We start from the raw sequence: 16,035 nt of genomic DNA on the forward strand, positions 1-16,035 counted from the left end.
TTCAGCCAAGTAGGTACAAGTGACTCACATCCCAGTGTTTTCTTTCTCTCTGCCCCTTCTCTTCTCTCCTCTCCTCTCCTCCTCTCACCTAACTCTCTCACTCCCTCTCTGGCGTGTGTGTGCGCGCGCTCTCTCTTAGCAACAGAGAAAAGAACGAGAGATGTCGCGACAGCAGGAGAAGGGCCCCCACCGCCGGCTGGATGACATGAGGAGGGAGGAGGACCGGAGGATGGCTGAGCGAGAGCAGGTAACCAATCGCCTTTGCCGCTGCACTGCAGTCGGCCAATCGGGACGCGCCAGAGGCGTGGCCTTCTCCCAGCCTCTTCGAATTCCACTGTGAAACCTCTCTGGCCCTGGAATGTCTGTGACGGGGGTTGCTATGGCAGCAGGTTTCACGATGCAGCAGTGAATGCGTGTATATATATATGTGTGTGTGTGTGTGTGTGTGTGTGTGTGTGTGTGTGTGTGTGTGTGTGTGTGAGAGAGGTAGCTCGTGAGAGTGTTGTTTGCAGAGCTCGGTGGGTGAGCCATAGCCTCGCGCTCTGCTGCTCTCCCTGTCACTGGGATTCAGAGTGGCAGAAACATTACACACTAATCAGCATGAATTACAGAAAAGCTCCTTAGGCTGAGCCCCTTCTCCCCGCCACCTGCTTCACAGGCACAACATCCACCACCACCAGCGCCAAACCTATACGTTCTCCATACGTTCTCCATACGTTGTCCATACGTTACATACACTCGCTTTTGTCAGCAGATCAGCTGTGTAGGAACTGAACAAACATTGCAGGAATTTAAGAAATGTTTTGGCCCGTTTCCAAGTGCAACAGCAGAGACAAAAAAAAAAATGCCAGTGTCAGTGTTGCTAAGAGACTTTGCATTAAGCCATTCCACACTCCTTGGCTGCCGTGGCTCAGCCAACCAGAAGACCGGGGTGCCGGAGTACCGACACACCCCCTCTCAGTCTAGTCTGTTTAACATGGTGACGTTACTATCTCTCTGTCTCCTTTTCCAGTCTTTTTCTTCAGTCCTCATGCTACTTTCCACTTTTCTTTCTTTCTTTCTCTCTCTCTCTCTCTCTCTCTCTCTCTCTCTCTCTCTCTCTCTCTCTCTCTCTTCAGGAGTTCATAAGGCATAAGTTAGAGGAGGAACAGCGACAGTTAGAAATCCTCCAGCAGCAGCTGCTTCAGGAGCAGGCACTGCTCATGGTAACTCTGTGTTTTCTCTCTGCTCCTCTCTCCATCTCTTTTATTCCCCCCATCTCTTTTATTCCCCCCCTTCCTTCCCTGGTTTTCCCCTCCCTCTGCTTGTCCTTCCTCTGGCTCCAGGAAGTTTTAAGTGCGCTGGCAGATATGATTAACTCATATGCTGTCTCTCCTTACCTCTTAATGTGATAAACAGAACAGAGCTTCTAGCATGATCTGGGATTTAGTTTTTTTTATTTATATATTTTTTTTCTGGTGTTTATCAAGTGTTCTGTTACGGAACACTCAAGATCTGGCTTCTAGCATCACTCAATGCCATGCTAGAAGCAAGTGTCTGCATGTCCCTTTCTGTGTGTGTGTGTGTGTGTGTGTGTGTGTGTGTGTGTGTGTGTGTGTGTGTGTGTGTGTTTATTGCGTGAAGCGTTATCTGCATGTGTGTGAGATCGAATAAACACACACTAAAAAGAGCTCAAAGGCTGTACAGGCCTCAGCAAAAATACTCCCATAAACACCAGTTCTCACATGCCCATGACCTGGACAAACAGTCTGCCCTCAGCATGCAAACCCCCGCACAATCCCATGTGTACAGACGCCATATTTCCTGATCAGTTTGCCCCGATCAGTTTGCCCCGATCAGTTTGCCCTGATTAGGTTGCCCTGATTAGGTTGCCCTGATTAGGTTGCCCTGATTAGGTTGCCCTGATTAGGTTGCCCTGATTAGGTTGCCCTGATCAGTTTGCCCTGGCCCAGATGCGCGTTCTCCTCTGACGTGTCCCGTGTGCGGGCGTCCGTCCGTCTGTGTGTGTGTGTCTGCAGGAGTACAAGCGCAAGCAGCTGGAGGAGCAGCGCCAGTCGGAGCGTCTGCAAAGGCAGCTGCAGCAGGAGCATGCCTACCTGGTGTCCCTGCAGCAGCAACAGCAGCAGCAGCAGCAGCAGGAGAAGAAGCCCCAGCTCTACCACTACAGCAAGAACCTGGAGGCCAACAACAAGCCTGCGTGGGCCCGAGAAGTGAGTGGGAGCGTGGGAGCGCCTGCATGCCAACACTCACACGAGGGGGGCGGATGGAGAGAGTACAGAGTGTGCTGGATTTGTTCTGGATCTTTTTTTTTTTCTCTCTCTCTCTCTCTCTCCCCAGTGCTCTTATGTGCAATTCTTTTCTTTCTTGTGTTGTGTCTGTCTGTATACACCCCTCCCACTGTCTTGTGTGTTTTCAACACCCCCTTCTCCACCTGTGCCCCCCCCCTTCTCCACCTGTGCCCCCCCCCCCCCCCCCCTTCTCCTGGTTCTTCAGGTGGAGGAACGCAGCAAGCTGAACAGGCAGGGCTCGCCTAAAATCTGCACCACTGTGTCCGACACCAACATCCAATCACGCTCCGACTCCATCAACCAATCAGGGGCGGCGCAAGCTGCCCAGACCCCGCCCATGCAGCGTCCGGTCGAACCACAGGGGGGACAGGGGAAGGTTTGTATTTCTCTTTTTTTTTTATTATTAAAAAAAAAAATATATAAATATTCCTCCTGCCTGATGCTGTCCATATGGAGAGCAATATGTGGTGAGGGAGACGGGGAAGGCACTGTCACGACAAGTCCACTTTGTGGGTTTCAATATGGCCAAATGAGCGGCTGTCAAATGAATGTGATGAACCATAACATTATAAGCAGTTGCACTATATTTACAGTTCACTTAGCTTTTTCATCCACATCGAACTGATTATGTAAAAGTGCCTAGTTAGACTCGGCTTCTTGCTCTTTCTTTTACTAACCTTCCTCTCCTTCAGATGCCTAGATCTAAATCTGTCTCTAAAGTGCTTCTCTTCTCTTCTTTTCTCTTCTCTTCCTCCGTGTTGGTTTTCTGTCTCTGCCCTTTCTCCTGCATGTCTCAACTTCCTCTGGTGTGTGGGGAAATGCTATCCTGTGCTGCTTGCGACACGCCGATCCACTGCTGCCGGCCTGGGCCTCCACTCCCATCCTGTGCTCATACCTCTACAAATGAAATTTAAAAAAAAATGGACGTGTTCTAAACCGATCAACAATCAATCGACACAAACCCAAATGATCAACCTAATCTCCTTTGTTACCCTTGATGATTTTTCCACCAAAATAACTATTCCCTATTCCCTCCAATCGAAACCAATAACATCCACTCATCTGAAATTCAACCCCCTAACTCCCCCCTTTCCCCTTTTAATCACCTGGTGACCCCTGAACCCCCTCCTTACCTTGGTGATTGGTTAATCTCCTGGTCCCACCCCCAGTTCCAGATGGCCCACCTGGTGCCCCTGAAGCCGTACGCGGCCCCCGTGCCCCGCTCCCAGTCCCTGTGCGACCAGCCCACTAAGACCATGTCGGCTTTCCCCACGCAGGAGCCCTCCCCCTCCCCCACCCCCCGCCCCCTGCACCCCAGGGAGCTTGTGCGCCAAAACTCCGACCCCACCTCCGAGAGCCCCGCCCCACAGCCGCGGCCAATGAGGGAAGACCGCGGGCCCTGGATCCGCCTCCCAGAGATTGAGCAGCCACCAAAAGTGAGCGTGAAATGATGGCGATGATGATGATAATGATGATAATGATGGTGGTGGTGCTAGCACTAGGAGTAGTTTCTCCACCAGCGAAAATGAAAATCACTCACACCCTAAAATATATAACAGACCAAGGACGGCCGTGTTAAAGTAAATATACAGATCAATCATTACCAGACTAATCGGAGGGCAGTATTATTGGGTTAATGTGCTGTTAATGAGACTATGTTTATCTAAATATTCATAAACACAAGCCAGGCAGTCCTCTTGCTAACCAACTTAGCTCTCATTTACTCAGTCATTGCCGGGTTCTTGCAAAGGAATTAGAGAAAGTGAGTGTGCTAAGTACTTAGTAATTCAAGTATTAAGAAGCAAACAGGTGGCACTCTATGTCCCTTAAACAAATCTGAAACGAATACATTGAATGCCTTTGAGGACATTCATACATGCACAGATACACATTTGACTGCATTCATGCATGACCATATGTTTGGGTGGCTAAGTGCTGTAAAACAAGCTCTGTACCAAAAACAGACATCAGGAACATGTTGTAAAACAGGCCGTAGGTCTACCGTGGCCCAGAAACACACCTCCACAGACAGACAGACAGACAGACAGACAGTCTTCATCATTGGCCTCTGGTCATTGAAGAGAGTCTCTCAAGCTTATTCATGACTATTCATAACTGTTTATGTTCCACACACTAAGACCATCTGTCTCTTCCTCTTCCTCCTCCTCTTTTTTTTATCCTCTCGCTTTCTCTCTCTCTCTCTCTTCCTTGTCTTCACTCCTCCGGACTCAGATCCCCCAGCGGACTTCCTCCATCGCCACGGCGCTGAACACCAACCTCTCCTCCGGGATCAGACACCCAGTCCGTGCAAGGTGAGCCACAGTTGAAGATCACACACACACACACACACACACACACACACACACACACACTCTCTCTCACAGATGTGGTAGACATAATTATAACTGATGTCAAGTAGGTCATCTGAGTGTACAGTGTATGAGATTAATATGTGACGCATGTATCCTGTGTAATGGCTGAGGTAATTGCTTGTCCAGATTATTGATTGTTGCTGTGACACGATGCTGCTAATGGGAGTTTCCAGTAGGTGTGTGTGTGTGTGTGTGTGTGTGTGTGTGTGTGTGAGGGCTGGGAGTGTCCAGTAGGTGTGTGTGTGTGTGTGTGTGTGTGTTGTGACACGATGCTGAGCTAATTGGGCTTCCTCTTTGGCAGTAACCCGGACCTGAGCCGCAATGACCGCTGGGAGAGGGGAGACAGCATGAGTGTGGTGGCCAACCTGCCACAGACAGGCTCCCTGGAGCGACACCACATCCTCGGTCAGTGTGTGTTTGTGCATGTGTACAGATCAGGCAGCTGAGGTGTACGTGTGTGTGTTTGTGTGTTTGTGCATGTGTACAGATCAGGCAGCTGAGGTGTGTGTGTGTGTGTGTGTGTTTGTGTGCCTAGGGGTGTCATGTTGTTGTTGTGTATGTTTATAAGATTTTTCTCTTTTTTTTTTTTTTCTTCCCCCCCCCTCCTCCAGGCTCCTCCAAAATGGATTCGTCTCCCATCCTCCACCATGACGGGCGGCACAAGCCAGGAGAGTCGCGCACCTCCTCGCGCCCCAGTCGCCCAGCGGTATGTCTGAGCGCCTCCCTCCCTCTCCCAGCCTCCCTCCCCCTGCCATGGGGCTGTTCTCTCAGGTTGTAGACACTCAGCTGTAGTTAGCAAAATTTGGTTGTTCAAATTCAGTTTGTTCAATGTTTTTTTTTTTTTTTTTTTTTTTTTATCATTTTAGTAATTATTCTTAATAAATGTAACTACATTATTGCTCCTATTTTAGATACATAAATCTAAACATATGTATATATATATCTCAATATTTCGCAGTATTTTTTTTCAAATTCTGTCATTTTGTAGCTGTGCTAGATGTAGACGAGATAGAGATGGTCTGGGGGTTTTGTCAATTCCCTCTAGTCAGTCTACTGCAGGCTCAACTTCCCTGTAGCCTGTGAAACTCTTCATCCTTTTCACTATCGCACTATCTTTCACTAACCTCCTCTTCTGCCCCTTTCCCCTCCTCTCTCTCTCTCTCTCTCGCTCTCTCTCGCTCTCTCTCTTTCTGTTTTGGGATTGCTGTCATTTGCACCTCTTCCTCTGTGCCCTGACCTTCACTGACACCCCCCGCCTTTCTTAATAACTCCCTCCTACTCCCCCTCCACCTCTGTACCAAACTCCCCATCTGTGATGCCCAGAGTTATAAGCGAGCTATAGGAGAGGTCAGTAACCAGTTGTGTCCGGTGTGTGTGTGTGTCCAAATGCAAGCTGTTGCGTGTGTGTGTGTGCAAGCACAGGCTCTTGTATGCGTGTTTGTGTGTGTGTGTGTGTGTGTGTGTGTGTTTCCAAGTGCAAGCTCTTTTGTGTGTGTGTGTGTGTGTGTCCAAGCACATGCTCGTTCATGTGTGTGTGTGTGTGTCCAAGCGCAAGCTCTTGTGTGAGTGTGTGCCCAAGCACATGCCTGTGTGTGTGTGTGTGTGTGTGTGTGTGTGTGTGTGTGTGTGTGTGTGTGTGTGTGTGTGGCTGTGCCTCTGCATGCCACATACTTTGGTGTTTGAAAACATCCGTACAGCGACCCCAAATGACCCTGAATGCACTGCAAATCAGATTATCCGGTGTGAATCCCCTCTCTTGGTGCTGTTTGCATGTCCTTCAGCCCGTGTCTGATGACTACATTTGTTTTTTGCACGGACATTTAATTTTGGGAGCTTTGAACCATTTTTTCAAAAAGTCCATACATTGCTCTTACTGGATGTGTCTTTTGTGTGTGTGTGTTTTGTGTGTGTGTTTTGTGTGTCTGTGTGTGTGTGTGTGTGTCAGGACCACGGGCTGTACGCTAAGGAGCGGGCTGAGGAGCAACCCAGACCCCCAGTGAAGGCCAACGACTACTCCTCATCCTCCGAGAGCAGCGAGAGCAGCGAGGAGAGCGAGAGTGGAGAGGGACCCGAGGAGGAGGAGAGCCCAACTGACCGGTGAGGGGGAAGAACCCAGGGAAGAGAGAGAGGGAGGGGCTAAAAACTGGAAGAGAAACAGAGAGAGAGTCTGAAAACTGGTAGAGAGAGAGAGAGGCTAAGAACTGGAAGAGAAACAGAGAGAGAGTCTGAAAACTGGTAGAGAGAGAGAGAGGCTAAGAACTGGAAGAGAAACAGAGAGAGAGTCTGAAAACTGGTAGAGAGAGAGAGAGGCTAAGAACTGGAAGAGAGAGAGAGAGAGAGGCTGAAAACTGAGAGAGAGAGAGAGAGAGAGAGAGAGAGAGAGAGAGAGAGAGAGAGAGAGAGAGAGAGAGAGAGAGAGAGAGAACTGGAAGAGAAACAGAGAGAGAGGCTGAACTGGAAGAGAGAGAGAGAGAGGCTAAGAACTGGAAGAGAGAGAGAGAGGCTGAAAACTGAGAGAGAGAGAGAGAGGCTAAGAACTGGAAGAGAGAGAGAGAGAGAGAGGCTGAAAACTGGTAGAGAGAGAGAGAGGCTGAAAACTGGTAGAGAGAGAGAGAGGCTGAAAACTAGAGTGTGCTGGTAGCTAGAGACAGAGAATGATATCCTAAGTGTTTCAAGCAAGAAAGAGTCATCATGTTGGCTGCCCATTCCCAGGTTCTAGTTCTCTGTGTTAACCCCACTCCTCCTGGTGTCCTCTTTGCCTGTCCAGCCCGCGGGATGCAGACACAGACTCAGTGAACACCATGGTGGTCCACGAGGAAGAGGAGGAGGAGGAGGGTGAGGGGAGAGAGGAGGAGCGCGCCGGAGGATACGGGGACCAGACCATGCTGGTGCAGCGAGTAAGTTTCAGTGTGTGTGTGTGTGCGCGCGTGTGTGCGCGTGCGTGTGTGCGCGTGTGCGTGCCTTTTGTATGTTGACCACAGCATTGCCTGTCTGTCTACTATAGCTATTTGAGCCTGAGCATGACAGCTGGGACTCATGCCTGACGTGTGGTCATGGTCAGTCCTTTGGTGGTTCTGGTTCTGCTGGATCCAGCAGGTGGCGTGAACATGTGTGCCGACCGCATATTTGTCCCTCTGTGTGTCAGACTCCCGAGAAGCGTAGCCATAACGGCTACACAAACCTGCCCGACGTGGTCCAGCCCTCCCACTCCCCCACCGACTCCACGTCCCACTCCTCGCCGGGGAAGGACTCGGCCTACGACGTGAGTCAGCCTAGCGGAGCGAGCTCTAGCCACTCTCTCTCTCTCTCTCCGTCACCGGAGGACTTTGTGTCTCACTCTTTTATTTTTGTTTCGACTGTAGTTTGCATCATTAGTGTTGTGCTGCGGTGTGGTGGTGCTGTGGTTAGTGTCACCGCTGTTGGCGGATGACTGGGGTTCGATTAGGATCACTGCAGGTTAGGTCACTTTGGATGGCAGTGCTACATACTCGGCCTACCTTTTACCTTTTAATCACGTGACGAATATATATAGGGGACATGAATAGATGGAGGCTAACCAAGAGCACTTGCTTACACACCAGATAGCACTTTCCCTCCTTGACGAGACACAAATCCCCATGAATGATAAACCAGTGATGTGATTCTTGTGTCTTGTGTTCTTAGTATCAGTCACGAGGTCTGGTCAAGGCGTCTGGGAAGTCCTCCTTTACTACTTTTGTGGATCTGGGAATGTACCATCCACAAGGCGGCTCGGGGGAGTCCATCCCAGGAAGTGAGTACTGTTCATCTGGACGGATAAGAGCTGTGTTATGGAGCGGCTCATCGTGTCAGGTTCCAAAAAGCTGACAATAGTCATGATTGAATGAGATAATCTGCCGGGTATTATACGTCATACCTCCCTAGTTAAAATCCTACTGGCCTTTTACTGGCCTTAGAAAACAAACAAACAGAAAGAAAAAAAAAAACATATTGTCCCTTTAATACCCACAATCAAATCAGATTGTGGGTATTAAAGGGACAATATGTTGTTTTTTTTCTTTCTGTTTGTTTGTTTTCTGACCCCTGTTGTAAACCACAAACCTCCCTGTGCTTCCAGCCCTGGGGTCGAGGTTCGAGCAGCTGAAGGCGGAGGTGCGCAAGGGATCCATGGTGAACGTGAACCCGACCAACACTCGACCCCACAGCGACACGCCAGAGATCCGCAAATACAAGAAGCGCTTCAACGCCGAGATCCTGTGCGCTGCTCTGTGGGGTGAGTTGGCGTGTGCGTGATGCGTGTGCGTTTGCGCGTACTTCATGGTCCAGGTGTCTATGTGCGGAAGCTTTGGTTATTTATTGTGCTTATATTGTGTGTAACTGAACTGGTTCCGTGTGTGTGTGTGTTTTGGGGTTTTGCTGTAGGTGTGAACCTGCTGGTCGGCACCGAGAACGGTCTGAAACTGTTGGACCGTAGCGGTCAGGGCAAAGTCTACCCCCTCATCAACTCGCGCAGATTCCAGCAGATGGACGTCCTGGAGGGACTCAACCTGCTCATCACTATATCAGGTCCACTTTACAATCTGGCTGTTTGTCTCTCTCTCTCTCACATCCGCACACACACGCACACATCCGCACACACACACACACACACACGCACACATCCACACACACACACACACACACACACACACACACACACACACACATCCGCACACACGCACACATCCGCGCACACACACACACACACACACACACACACACGCACACATCCGCACACACACACATCCGCACACGCGCACACACACACACACACACACACACACACACACATCCGCACACACACACACATCCGCACACACACACATACACACACTCACACATCCGCACACACACACACACATCCGCGCACAATCGCACTAAGACACACCCAGACACACGCAACACATTCTTGCATCTGCTCCCAACTGTGCCATGTGTTGACCATACTCACCAACAGGATGGACAATTTGCCAGCGTATGTTATGTTATTTTCGTCTTGGCAGTGTCCCACCGCTCAACTTACTCCACATAATTGCTCACCTAAGTTTCTGCTCTCGAACTCTGCATCCCTTCACTATGCACATTACATTACATATTGAGGTTTTGTATATTTTTTTAATGATAATTTTTTTCCCACACAAACGTACTGTCTTGTATAAATCTGATTGTATAAACCCTAGGTATCTAGGTAGGTCTTCCTCTGTATTTCCAGTCATAACCAGGAAGCAGTAGTGGCATGTAGCCCGTAAGTAGCCATCTTCCCTCTCGCCGCACTGCTCAGGAGATTCACACGCCCCCCCTCACTCTCCCCCCCCCCTCCCAGGGAAGAAGAATAAAGTGCGCGTGTACTACCTGGCCTGGCTCCGCAATAAGATCCTGCACAACGACCCCGAGGTGGAGAAGAAACAGGGCTGGACCACTGTTGGGGAGATGGAGGGCTGTGTGCACTATAAAGTCGGTGAGTGAGGCGGAGAGAGGGATGGATGGAGGGAGAGAGGGAGGGATGGAGGGATGGAGGGAGGGAGAGAGGGAGAGAGAGAAAAAGAGAAAGAGAGGAGATATGGTCTCAGCACCTTACACTTTGACACCACTCTAATGCAAACACTCTGAACATCAAAGAGTTCTTTTAATTACCTTATATTTATGTGAACTTTATTAAAACATACAAGTACTGTTTTGCAAAAATATGCCGTAGAATGATTGAATTTATTCCAAGACTAAACGATAATAACATGCCAGTATTTTATTATTTATTATAAGTTTGGAAGGAGCGTTGGAGTGTAGGAGATGACAGCTGAGACGTGCCTGTGTGCTTCTGTCCACAGTGAAGTACGAGCGAATCAAGTTTCTGGTCATCGCTTTGAAGAATGCAGTGGAGGTGTACGCCTGGGCTCCCAAGCCTTATCACAAATTCATGGCTTTCAAGGTTGGGATGGGTTTCTGCTTTTGATGATGTTCACCTGGTCTGTCTGCACTAGGCTCTGTGTGGCATACATTACAGCAGAATGGGTTTCGAGTTACCTGTCCTGCTTGCTCATTTGACATTTTTAGTGGCCAGTTTTAAAAGAGAGTTGACTGAACACTAAAATCCTATTCCACGCTTTCTTTCCATGCTCTCTCTCTTTTCTTTTAATTCTTTCTCTCTCTCTCTCTCTTTCCTTTGATCACGCTCCTTCTCCCTCTCTCGATTTCTCAATCTTTCTCCTTCTCGCTTTCTGTGTCCATCACTCTCTCCCTCCTTCTCCCTTGCTCTGTATTTTTATATTTCTCCTTTTCTCTCTCTCTCTCTCTCTCGCTCACCCCCTCCTCCTTCTGACCTTCCTACCCGCCGCTCTCTCTCTCTCTTTCTCTCTCTCTCTCTCTCTCTCTCCCTCTCCCTCTCTCTCTCTCTCTCTCTCTCTCTCTCTCTCTCTCACCCCCTCCTCCTTCTGACCTTCCTACCCGCCGCTCTCTCTCTCTCTCTCTCCTCCTTTCATCCCCCTATCTTCCCCTCTTCCTCCAGTCTTTCGGTGACCTGCCCCACAGACCCGTGTTGGTGGACCTGACGGTGGAGGAGGGGCAGAGGCTTAAGGTCATCTACGGCTCCACCGCCGGCTTCCATGCCATCGACGTGGATTCTGGGAACAACTACGACATTTACATCCCTGTGCATGTAAGTCGTCACTCACAGCAGCTAAAAACACTGAAACATGACGGTTGAAATGGTGGTGGCCTTCAGATTGGCTTTAGCCTAATTAACTAGCCCCGATGTGATGAAATGTCATGAATTTCAGCACATGCAAATACGCACCCTTCAGCCTTAAAAAAAAAAGAAGGTCCAATCTGATCTAGAAACAGTGAAACGAGGAGTCATTTCAATTTTAAATAAGCAATATAGTAACAAAGTAGATTTCTGGGTTTCCCTTCCCATTAATCCAGCACCTGGTTGTGTGCTTCTGACATGTTGCTTATTCGTGGCTACTTTCAATGTGGTGAGAGGGAGATTCTAGGCCCAGGGAAGGAATTTGACAGATGAAGCACAGATCCTGTTTGCACATGAGTTAACCGGTAAACTCAACTGGGTGAAGAGCTGACTGAACTGACTCAACCGATTAAACAGAAACACAGTGATGAAGTTCTGGAGCTTAAACAAATTAAAGGCCGATTCAGAGATATATAAGATATTATTTTCTCTTTCTGTATAAAGTGAACTTTCTTACAAATGTTCTTCCTTAACCTTTACAATGTAGTATGTGCTGCTTGAGCTCTTCTATGTTGACCTCCATTTCAGGTTTGCTTGAAATCCCACTACCCCCACAACATATTTAGTTTTTTCTTTTAAACACTTTTATTTTTCTGTATTATTGTTCTGTGTGAATGGCATATTAGATGCACACTAACCCAATGTGCACTCTTTTCGTCACTGGTTGAAGTCTGTAAACCATAGGTACGGTTAGCTATAGTAAAGCTTTTTTTATTTTCTTGATTTAAATAAAGATCATTCCTGGATCACTGGTAGAAAATGTTGTTTTTTGTTTCTTTTCTGTAACTGAATATGTAAACCCAGTTGTGTCATTCCATACCATAACACACACTCTCTCTCTCTCTCTCTCTCTCTCTCTCTCTGCCTCCCCCCTCTCTCTCTCTCTCCGTCCCCCCCCCCCCCCCCCCCCCCTCTCTCTCTCTCTCTCTCTCTCTCTCTCTCTCTCCATCCCTTAGATTCAGAGTCAAGTGACTCCTCACGCCATCGTGTTCCTGCCCAGCTCTGATGGGATGGAGATGCTGCTCTGCTACGAGGACGAAGGCGTCTACGTCAACACCTATGGCAGGATCATCAAGGATGTGGTGCTGCAGTGGGGGGAGATGCCCACCTCTGTGGGTGAGTCCCTCACACACACACACACACACACACACACGAACACACACACACACACACAAACACACACACACACACACACACACACACACACACGAACACACGACCACACACACACACACACACGAACACACACACACACACACAAACACACACACACACACACACACACACACACACACGAACACACGACCACACACACACACACACACGAACACACACACACACACACACACACACACACACACACACACACACACACACACACATACGTATGCAGGCCAGGATGTCCAGATTCAGTTGAGCAACTTTCCCCATCTTTCTTTCCCCGTAGCTCACATCTGCTCCAACCAGATCATGGGCTGGGGAGAGAAGGCCATCGAGATCCGCGCCGTGGAGACGGGCCACCTCGACGGGGTCTTCATGCACAAGCGAGCGCAGAGGCTCAAGTTCCTGTGCGAGAGGAACGACAAGGTGAGCCGAGCACACCTAACACACACAGACCTGTACAAACGCCCACGACACACACACATACACACACACATATACACACATACACACTTCTACTCCCATACAGCCAAATGAACACAACTGCTGTATGTGTATATATATGTTCAGTGTATACAATATATAACGCAAGACCCCCACACTCCATTAGAATGACTGACCTGTGCTGGACACGTGAGTGACTGACAGGTCTTCTTGGCCCCTTCTTGCCCCCTCCTCCTAGGTGTTTTTCGCCTCCGTGCGCTCCGGGGGCAGTAGTCAGGTGTACTTCATGACCCTGAACAGGAACTGCATCATGAACTGGTGAACAGGAAGGAGCTGACACTGCCATTCCACTCTGCTGTCTGTGTTTGACCTCGAGGTTATCTTATACTCCTAAACAAGCCCTCTTTTCATACGCCTGTACACACACACACACACACACACACACAGACACACACACACAGACATAATGTTTAACAATGTTGCTTGCATATGCTCAAAACCAATGGGTGCAGCCACTGCTGTATTACAGACACACATGTGGACCCAACTAAATAATGTTGTCAGTATCCTCACAGTTCTTATACAAGTGTGTGTACACACACACACACACACACACACACACAGACACACAGACACACAGACACACAGACACACAGACACACAGACACACAGACACACAGACACACAGACACACAGACACACAGACACACAGACACACAGACACACAGACACACACACACAGACACACACAGACACACACACACACACACACACACAGACACACACACAGACACAGACACACACACAGACACACACACACACACACACAGTCACGTGCATGCCCCTGGGGTACTGGTTGGGGTTCTGTTCTGGCATCCACACCAAAGTGAGATGCCCTGGTGTTGCCTCTTGGTGTTACATAGGGGCTTTTTTTTCCCTCCTTCTCTCCCCCTTTGTTTTGTGAGAGGCAACCCCGTCTCGTCCGTGGTGCACTCCCAGAATCTCACAATCCAGAACAGACTCCAGTGTCCTCTGTACATAGCCCTGCATTAACACACCACTTCGGGGTCTAACAACATTCCTTCCTTCCTCTCCTGAGCAACAGACAGAAATAACGATCAACTGTACAGAAATTGATTTTGAAATATAGTGAAGATGAAGATTTTTTTTTTGGGGCGCGGGGTGCAAAAAAAAAAACAAAAAAAAACAAAGCAGTCTGTCATTATTATTTAACCAGAGCTAGCATATTAAAGACTGGCAGGCCTGTCTAATGTATTAAGCTTCCTGTCGGGGTAACGCCTTTGCAGAGCTCTTTGCCTGAAATGTACTGCAACGGCACACTCTAGTGTTTTGGAGTGGCATTGCAACGCCTGTAATTTACCATTCATCACTTTGGAGTCTTGTAGAGTAGGCTGTTTTCATGTTGGTGAAGAGAAAAAAAAAAATCATTCGTAGTGGTTGATTTTTCATTTGGAAAAGAGGGAGGGAAAAAAACACTTTTAAAGAATGCTGACAATACTTTTCACCTGTTGGCCTCTAATTGGAGACGCCAGTACCAGAACTCTGGAGCGCTAGTGAACACACTATGGGTGATTGAACACAGATAAGCTAACCGCGGCGGAGCGCCACTGTGCCACCAGACTGCTGCTCGGCCTCTGCCCCGCTTCTCGCTCCGCTGTGCATTACCAAATCCTACCAAACTACAAATTTGTCTGTCTGAGTAAAAGTGAAGCAGTCGATCCAATTCCCTTTTCTTTTTTTTCTTTCTTTAAAGGCAGTCTTTCTTTGTTTTTCCTCCATTGTCCTCAGTTCCTCTATATCTACAGCGACTTGATATTCTCCGTACTGTATCCGTACTTGATATTATTCCTCTTTTTATTCTCTACTGTTTTATTGCTGTTCTATTGCAATACGTGCCGTTCCAGTGGCGTTCTCGTTTGAAGTTCTTAGAGGGGACCTCTTCAGTTTTTACAGTGGGAGAGAGGCTTTTGGGGGGGGGGGGGCATTTACGGAGGATTTGGAAAAGAAGAATAGAATAATGTGATTACTTATGGGAGATGTATTATTTACAATGAGCTTGAAGGATATGTGGAATACCAGTCAGATCGGTCATACTACAGACCATTTTATTAACAGATCTGAACAGATCAGAACTCTTTGGCCCTTTCTTATCTTGATGTACTTATTTTCGGCTTGTAACAGAGATATTAGGGTGCGTGCGTGCGTGCGTGTGTGTTTTTGCTGGTTTGTATGTTTGTGTGTGAGAGAAAGCAACTGGAAGGAGTTTAAGAATATGAAACGGTTCTAAGCAAATGTCTAAGCTATTCAACAAAATTATAATGATTTTTTTTACTGAATTAGAAGTTATATAATTATGTTTAAAGGTATGTGTATATATACAGTGATGCACATGCATAGCTTGCTGATAGCACAGAGCAATGAAGATTATATTTCAAAATTATATAGCACTTTGACCTCTCCCTGATATGTAAGCATTTATGTATAATTTGCTTCAGAGTTGAATTAATTAATAATTTTAATAGTATGACATTGCCCTGTATACCTGAAATGGTCCAATTTATGGACACGTCAGAATTTGCCAAATTCTTTTGTTCCATATGGTATGATTTACATATCATTAAATGACTATGACTGTCACAAATACTTGGTAGCTTTGATTAATGTGCATCCAAAATGTTGCCCTGATTGATAGCCATTACATATTGTGTCTGAGTGACAGTGCACATCTATACATTTCAACCCTGGTCCTAAAACAAGTAGGCACGTATGAGCAACAATGCCATTGCTATCACATTCAAATATTGAACAAATAGACAGGCAAACTCATTAGTGATACAATCAGTCTTTTGCTTACGAAGCCAAACTGCCATGTTTACCACAATTGCCGTGCCTTGGAGTGGGATAGGTGGTCTGTACATGTGTGACTGTGTTTGTGTGGGACTGAAAAAGAGAGAGAGAGAGAGAGAGAGAGAGAGAGAGAGAGATGGGG

The 16,035-nt window shown here is 47.8% G+C and overlaps 1 protein-coding gene across 7 annotated transcripts in view; it reads left to right on the plus strand.

Moving 5' to 3' along the window:
• Positions 1 to 13,646, plus strand: part of mink1 (misshapen-like kinase 1) — a 38,630-nt gene extending 24,984 nt beyond the window's left edge. The window contains exons 12-32 of one of the 7 annotated variants that reach the window (XM_042708575.1): positions 140 to 247; positions 1,119 to 1,205; positions 2,019 to 2,210; positions 2,494 to 2,664; positions 3,458 to 3,724; positions 4,521 to 4,600; positions 4,962 to 5,065; positions 5,272 to 5,366; positions 5,984 to 6,007; positions 6,627 to 6,757; positions 7,428 to 7,557; positions 7,806 to 7,922; positions 8,324 to 8,432; positions 8,757 to 8,912; positions 9,062 to 9,205; positions 10,002 to 10,136; positions 10,504 to 10,604; positions 11,181 to 11,330; positions 12,377 to 12,536; positions 12,868 to 13,007; positions 13,264 to 13,646. In XM_042708575.1, the coding sequence (XP_042564509.1) occupies positions 140 to 247; positions 1,119 to 1,205; positions 2,019 to 2,210; positions 2,494 to 2,664; positions 3,458 to 3,724; positions 4,521 to 4,600; positions 4,962 to 5,065; positions 5,272 to 5,366; positions 5,984 to 6,007; positions 6,627 to 6,757; positions 7,428 to 7,557; positions 7,806 to 7,922; positions 8,324 to 8,432; positions 8,757 to 8,912; positions 9,062 to 9,205; positions 10,002 to 10,136; positions 10,504 to 10,604; positions 11,181 to 11,330; positions 12,377 to 12,536; positions 12,868 to 13,007; positions 13,264 to 13,347 (2,685 nt within the window). In that variant the 3' untranslated portion in view covers positions 13,348 to 13,646. Of the gene's footprint in view, positions 1 to 139; positions 248 to 1,118; positions 1,206 to 2,018; positions 2,211 to 2,493; positions 2,665 to 3,457; positions 3,725 to 4,520; positions 4,601 to 4,961; positions 5,066 to 5,271; positions 5,367 to 5,983; positions 6,008 to 6,605; positions 6,758 to 7,427; positions 7,558 to 7,805; positions 7,923 to 8,323; positions 8,433 to 8,756; positions 8,913 to 9,061; positions 9,206 to 10,001; positions 10,137 to 10,503; positions 10,605 to 11,180; positions 11,331 to 12,376; positions 12,537 to 12,867; positions 13,008 to 13,263 lie in introns of all 7 variants that reach the window. The other 6 variants (XM_042708574.1, XM_042708577.1, XM_031572511.1 and 3 more) reach the window with 6 other exon arrangements.
• The last annotated feature ends 2,389 nt before the right edge of the window (positions 13,647 to 16,035 follow it).

Source organism: Clupea harengus, chromosome 8 (genome assembly GCF_900700415.2).
Source record: "Clupea harengus chromosome 8, Ch_v2.0.2, whole genome shotgun sequence".
Classification (NCBI taxonomy): domain Eukaryota; kingdom Metazoa; phylum Chordata; class Actinopteri; order Clupeiformes; family Clupeidae; genus Clupea; species Clupea harengus.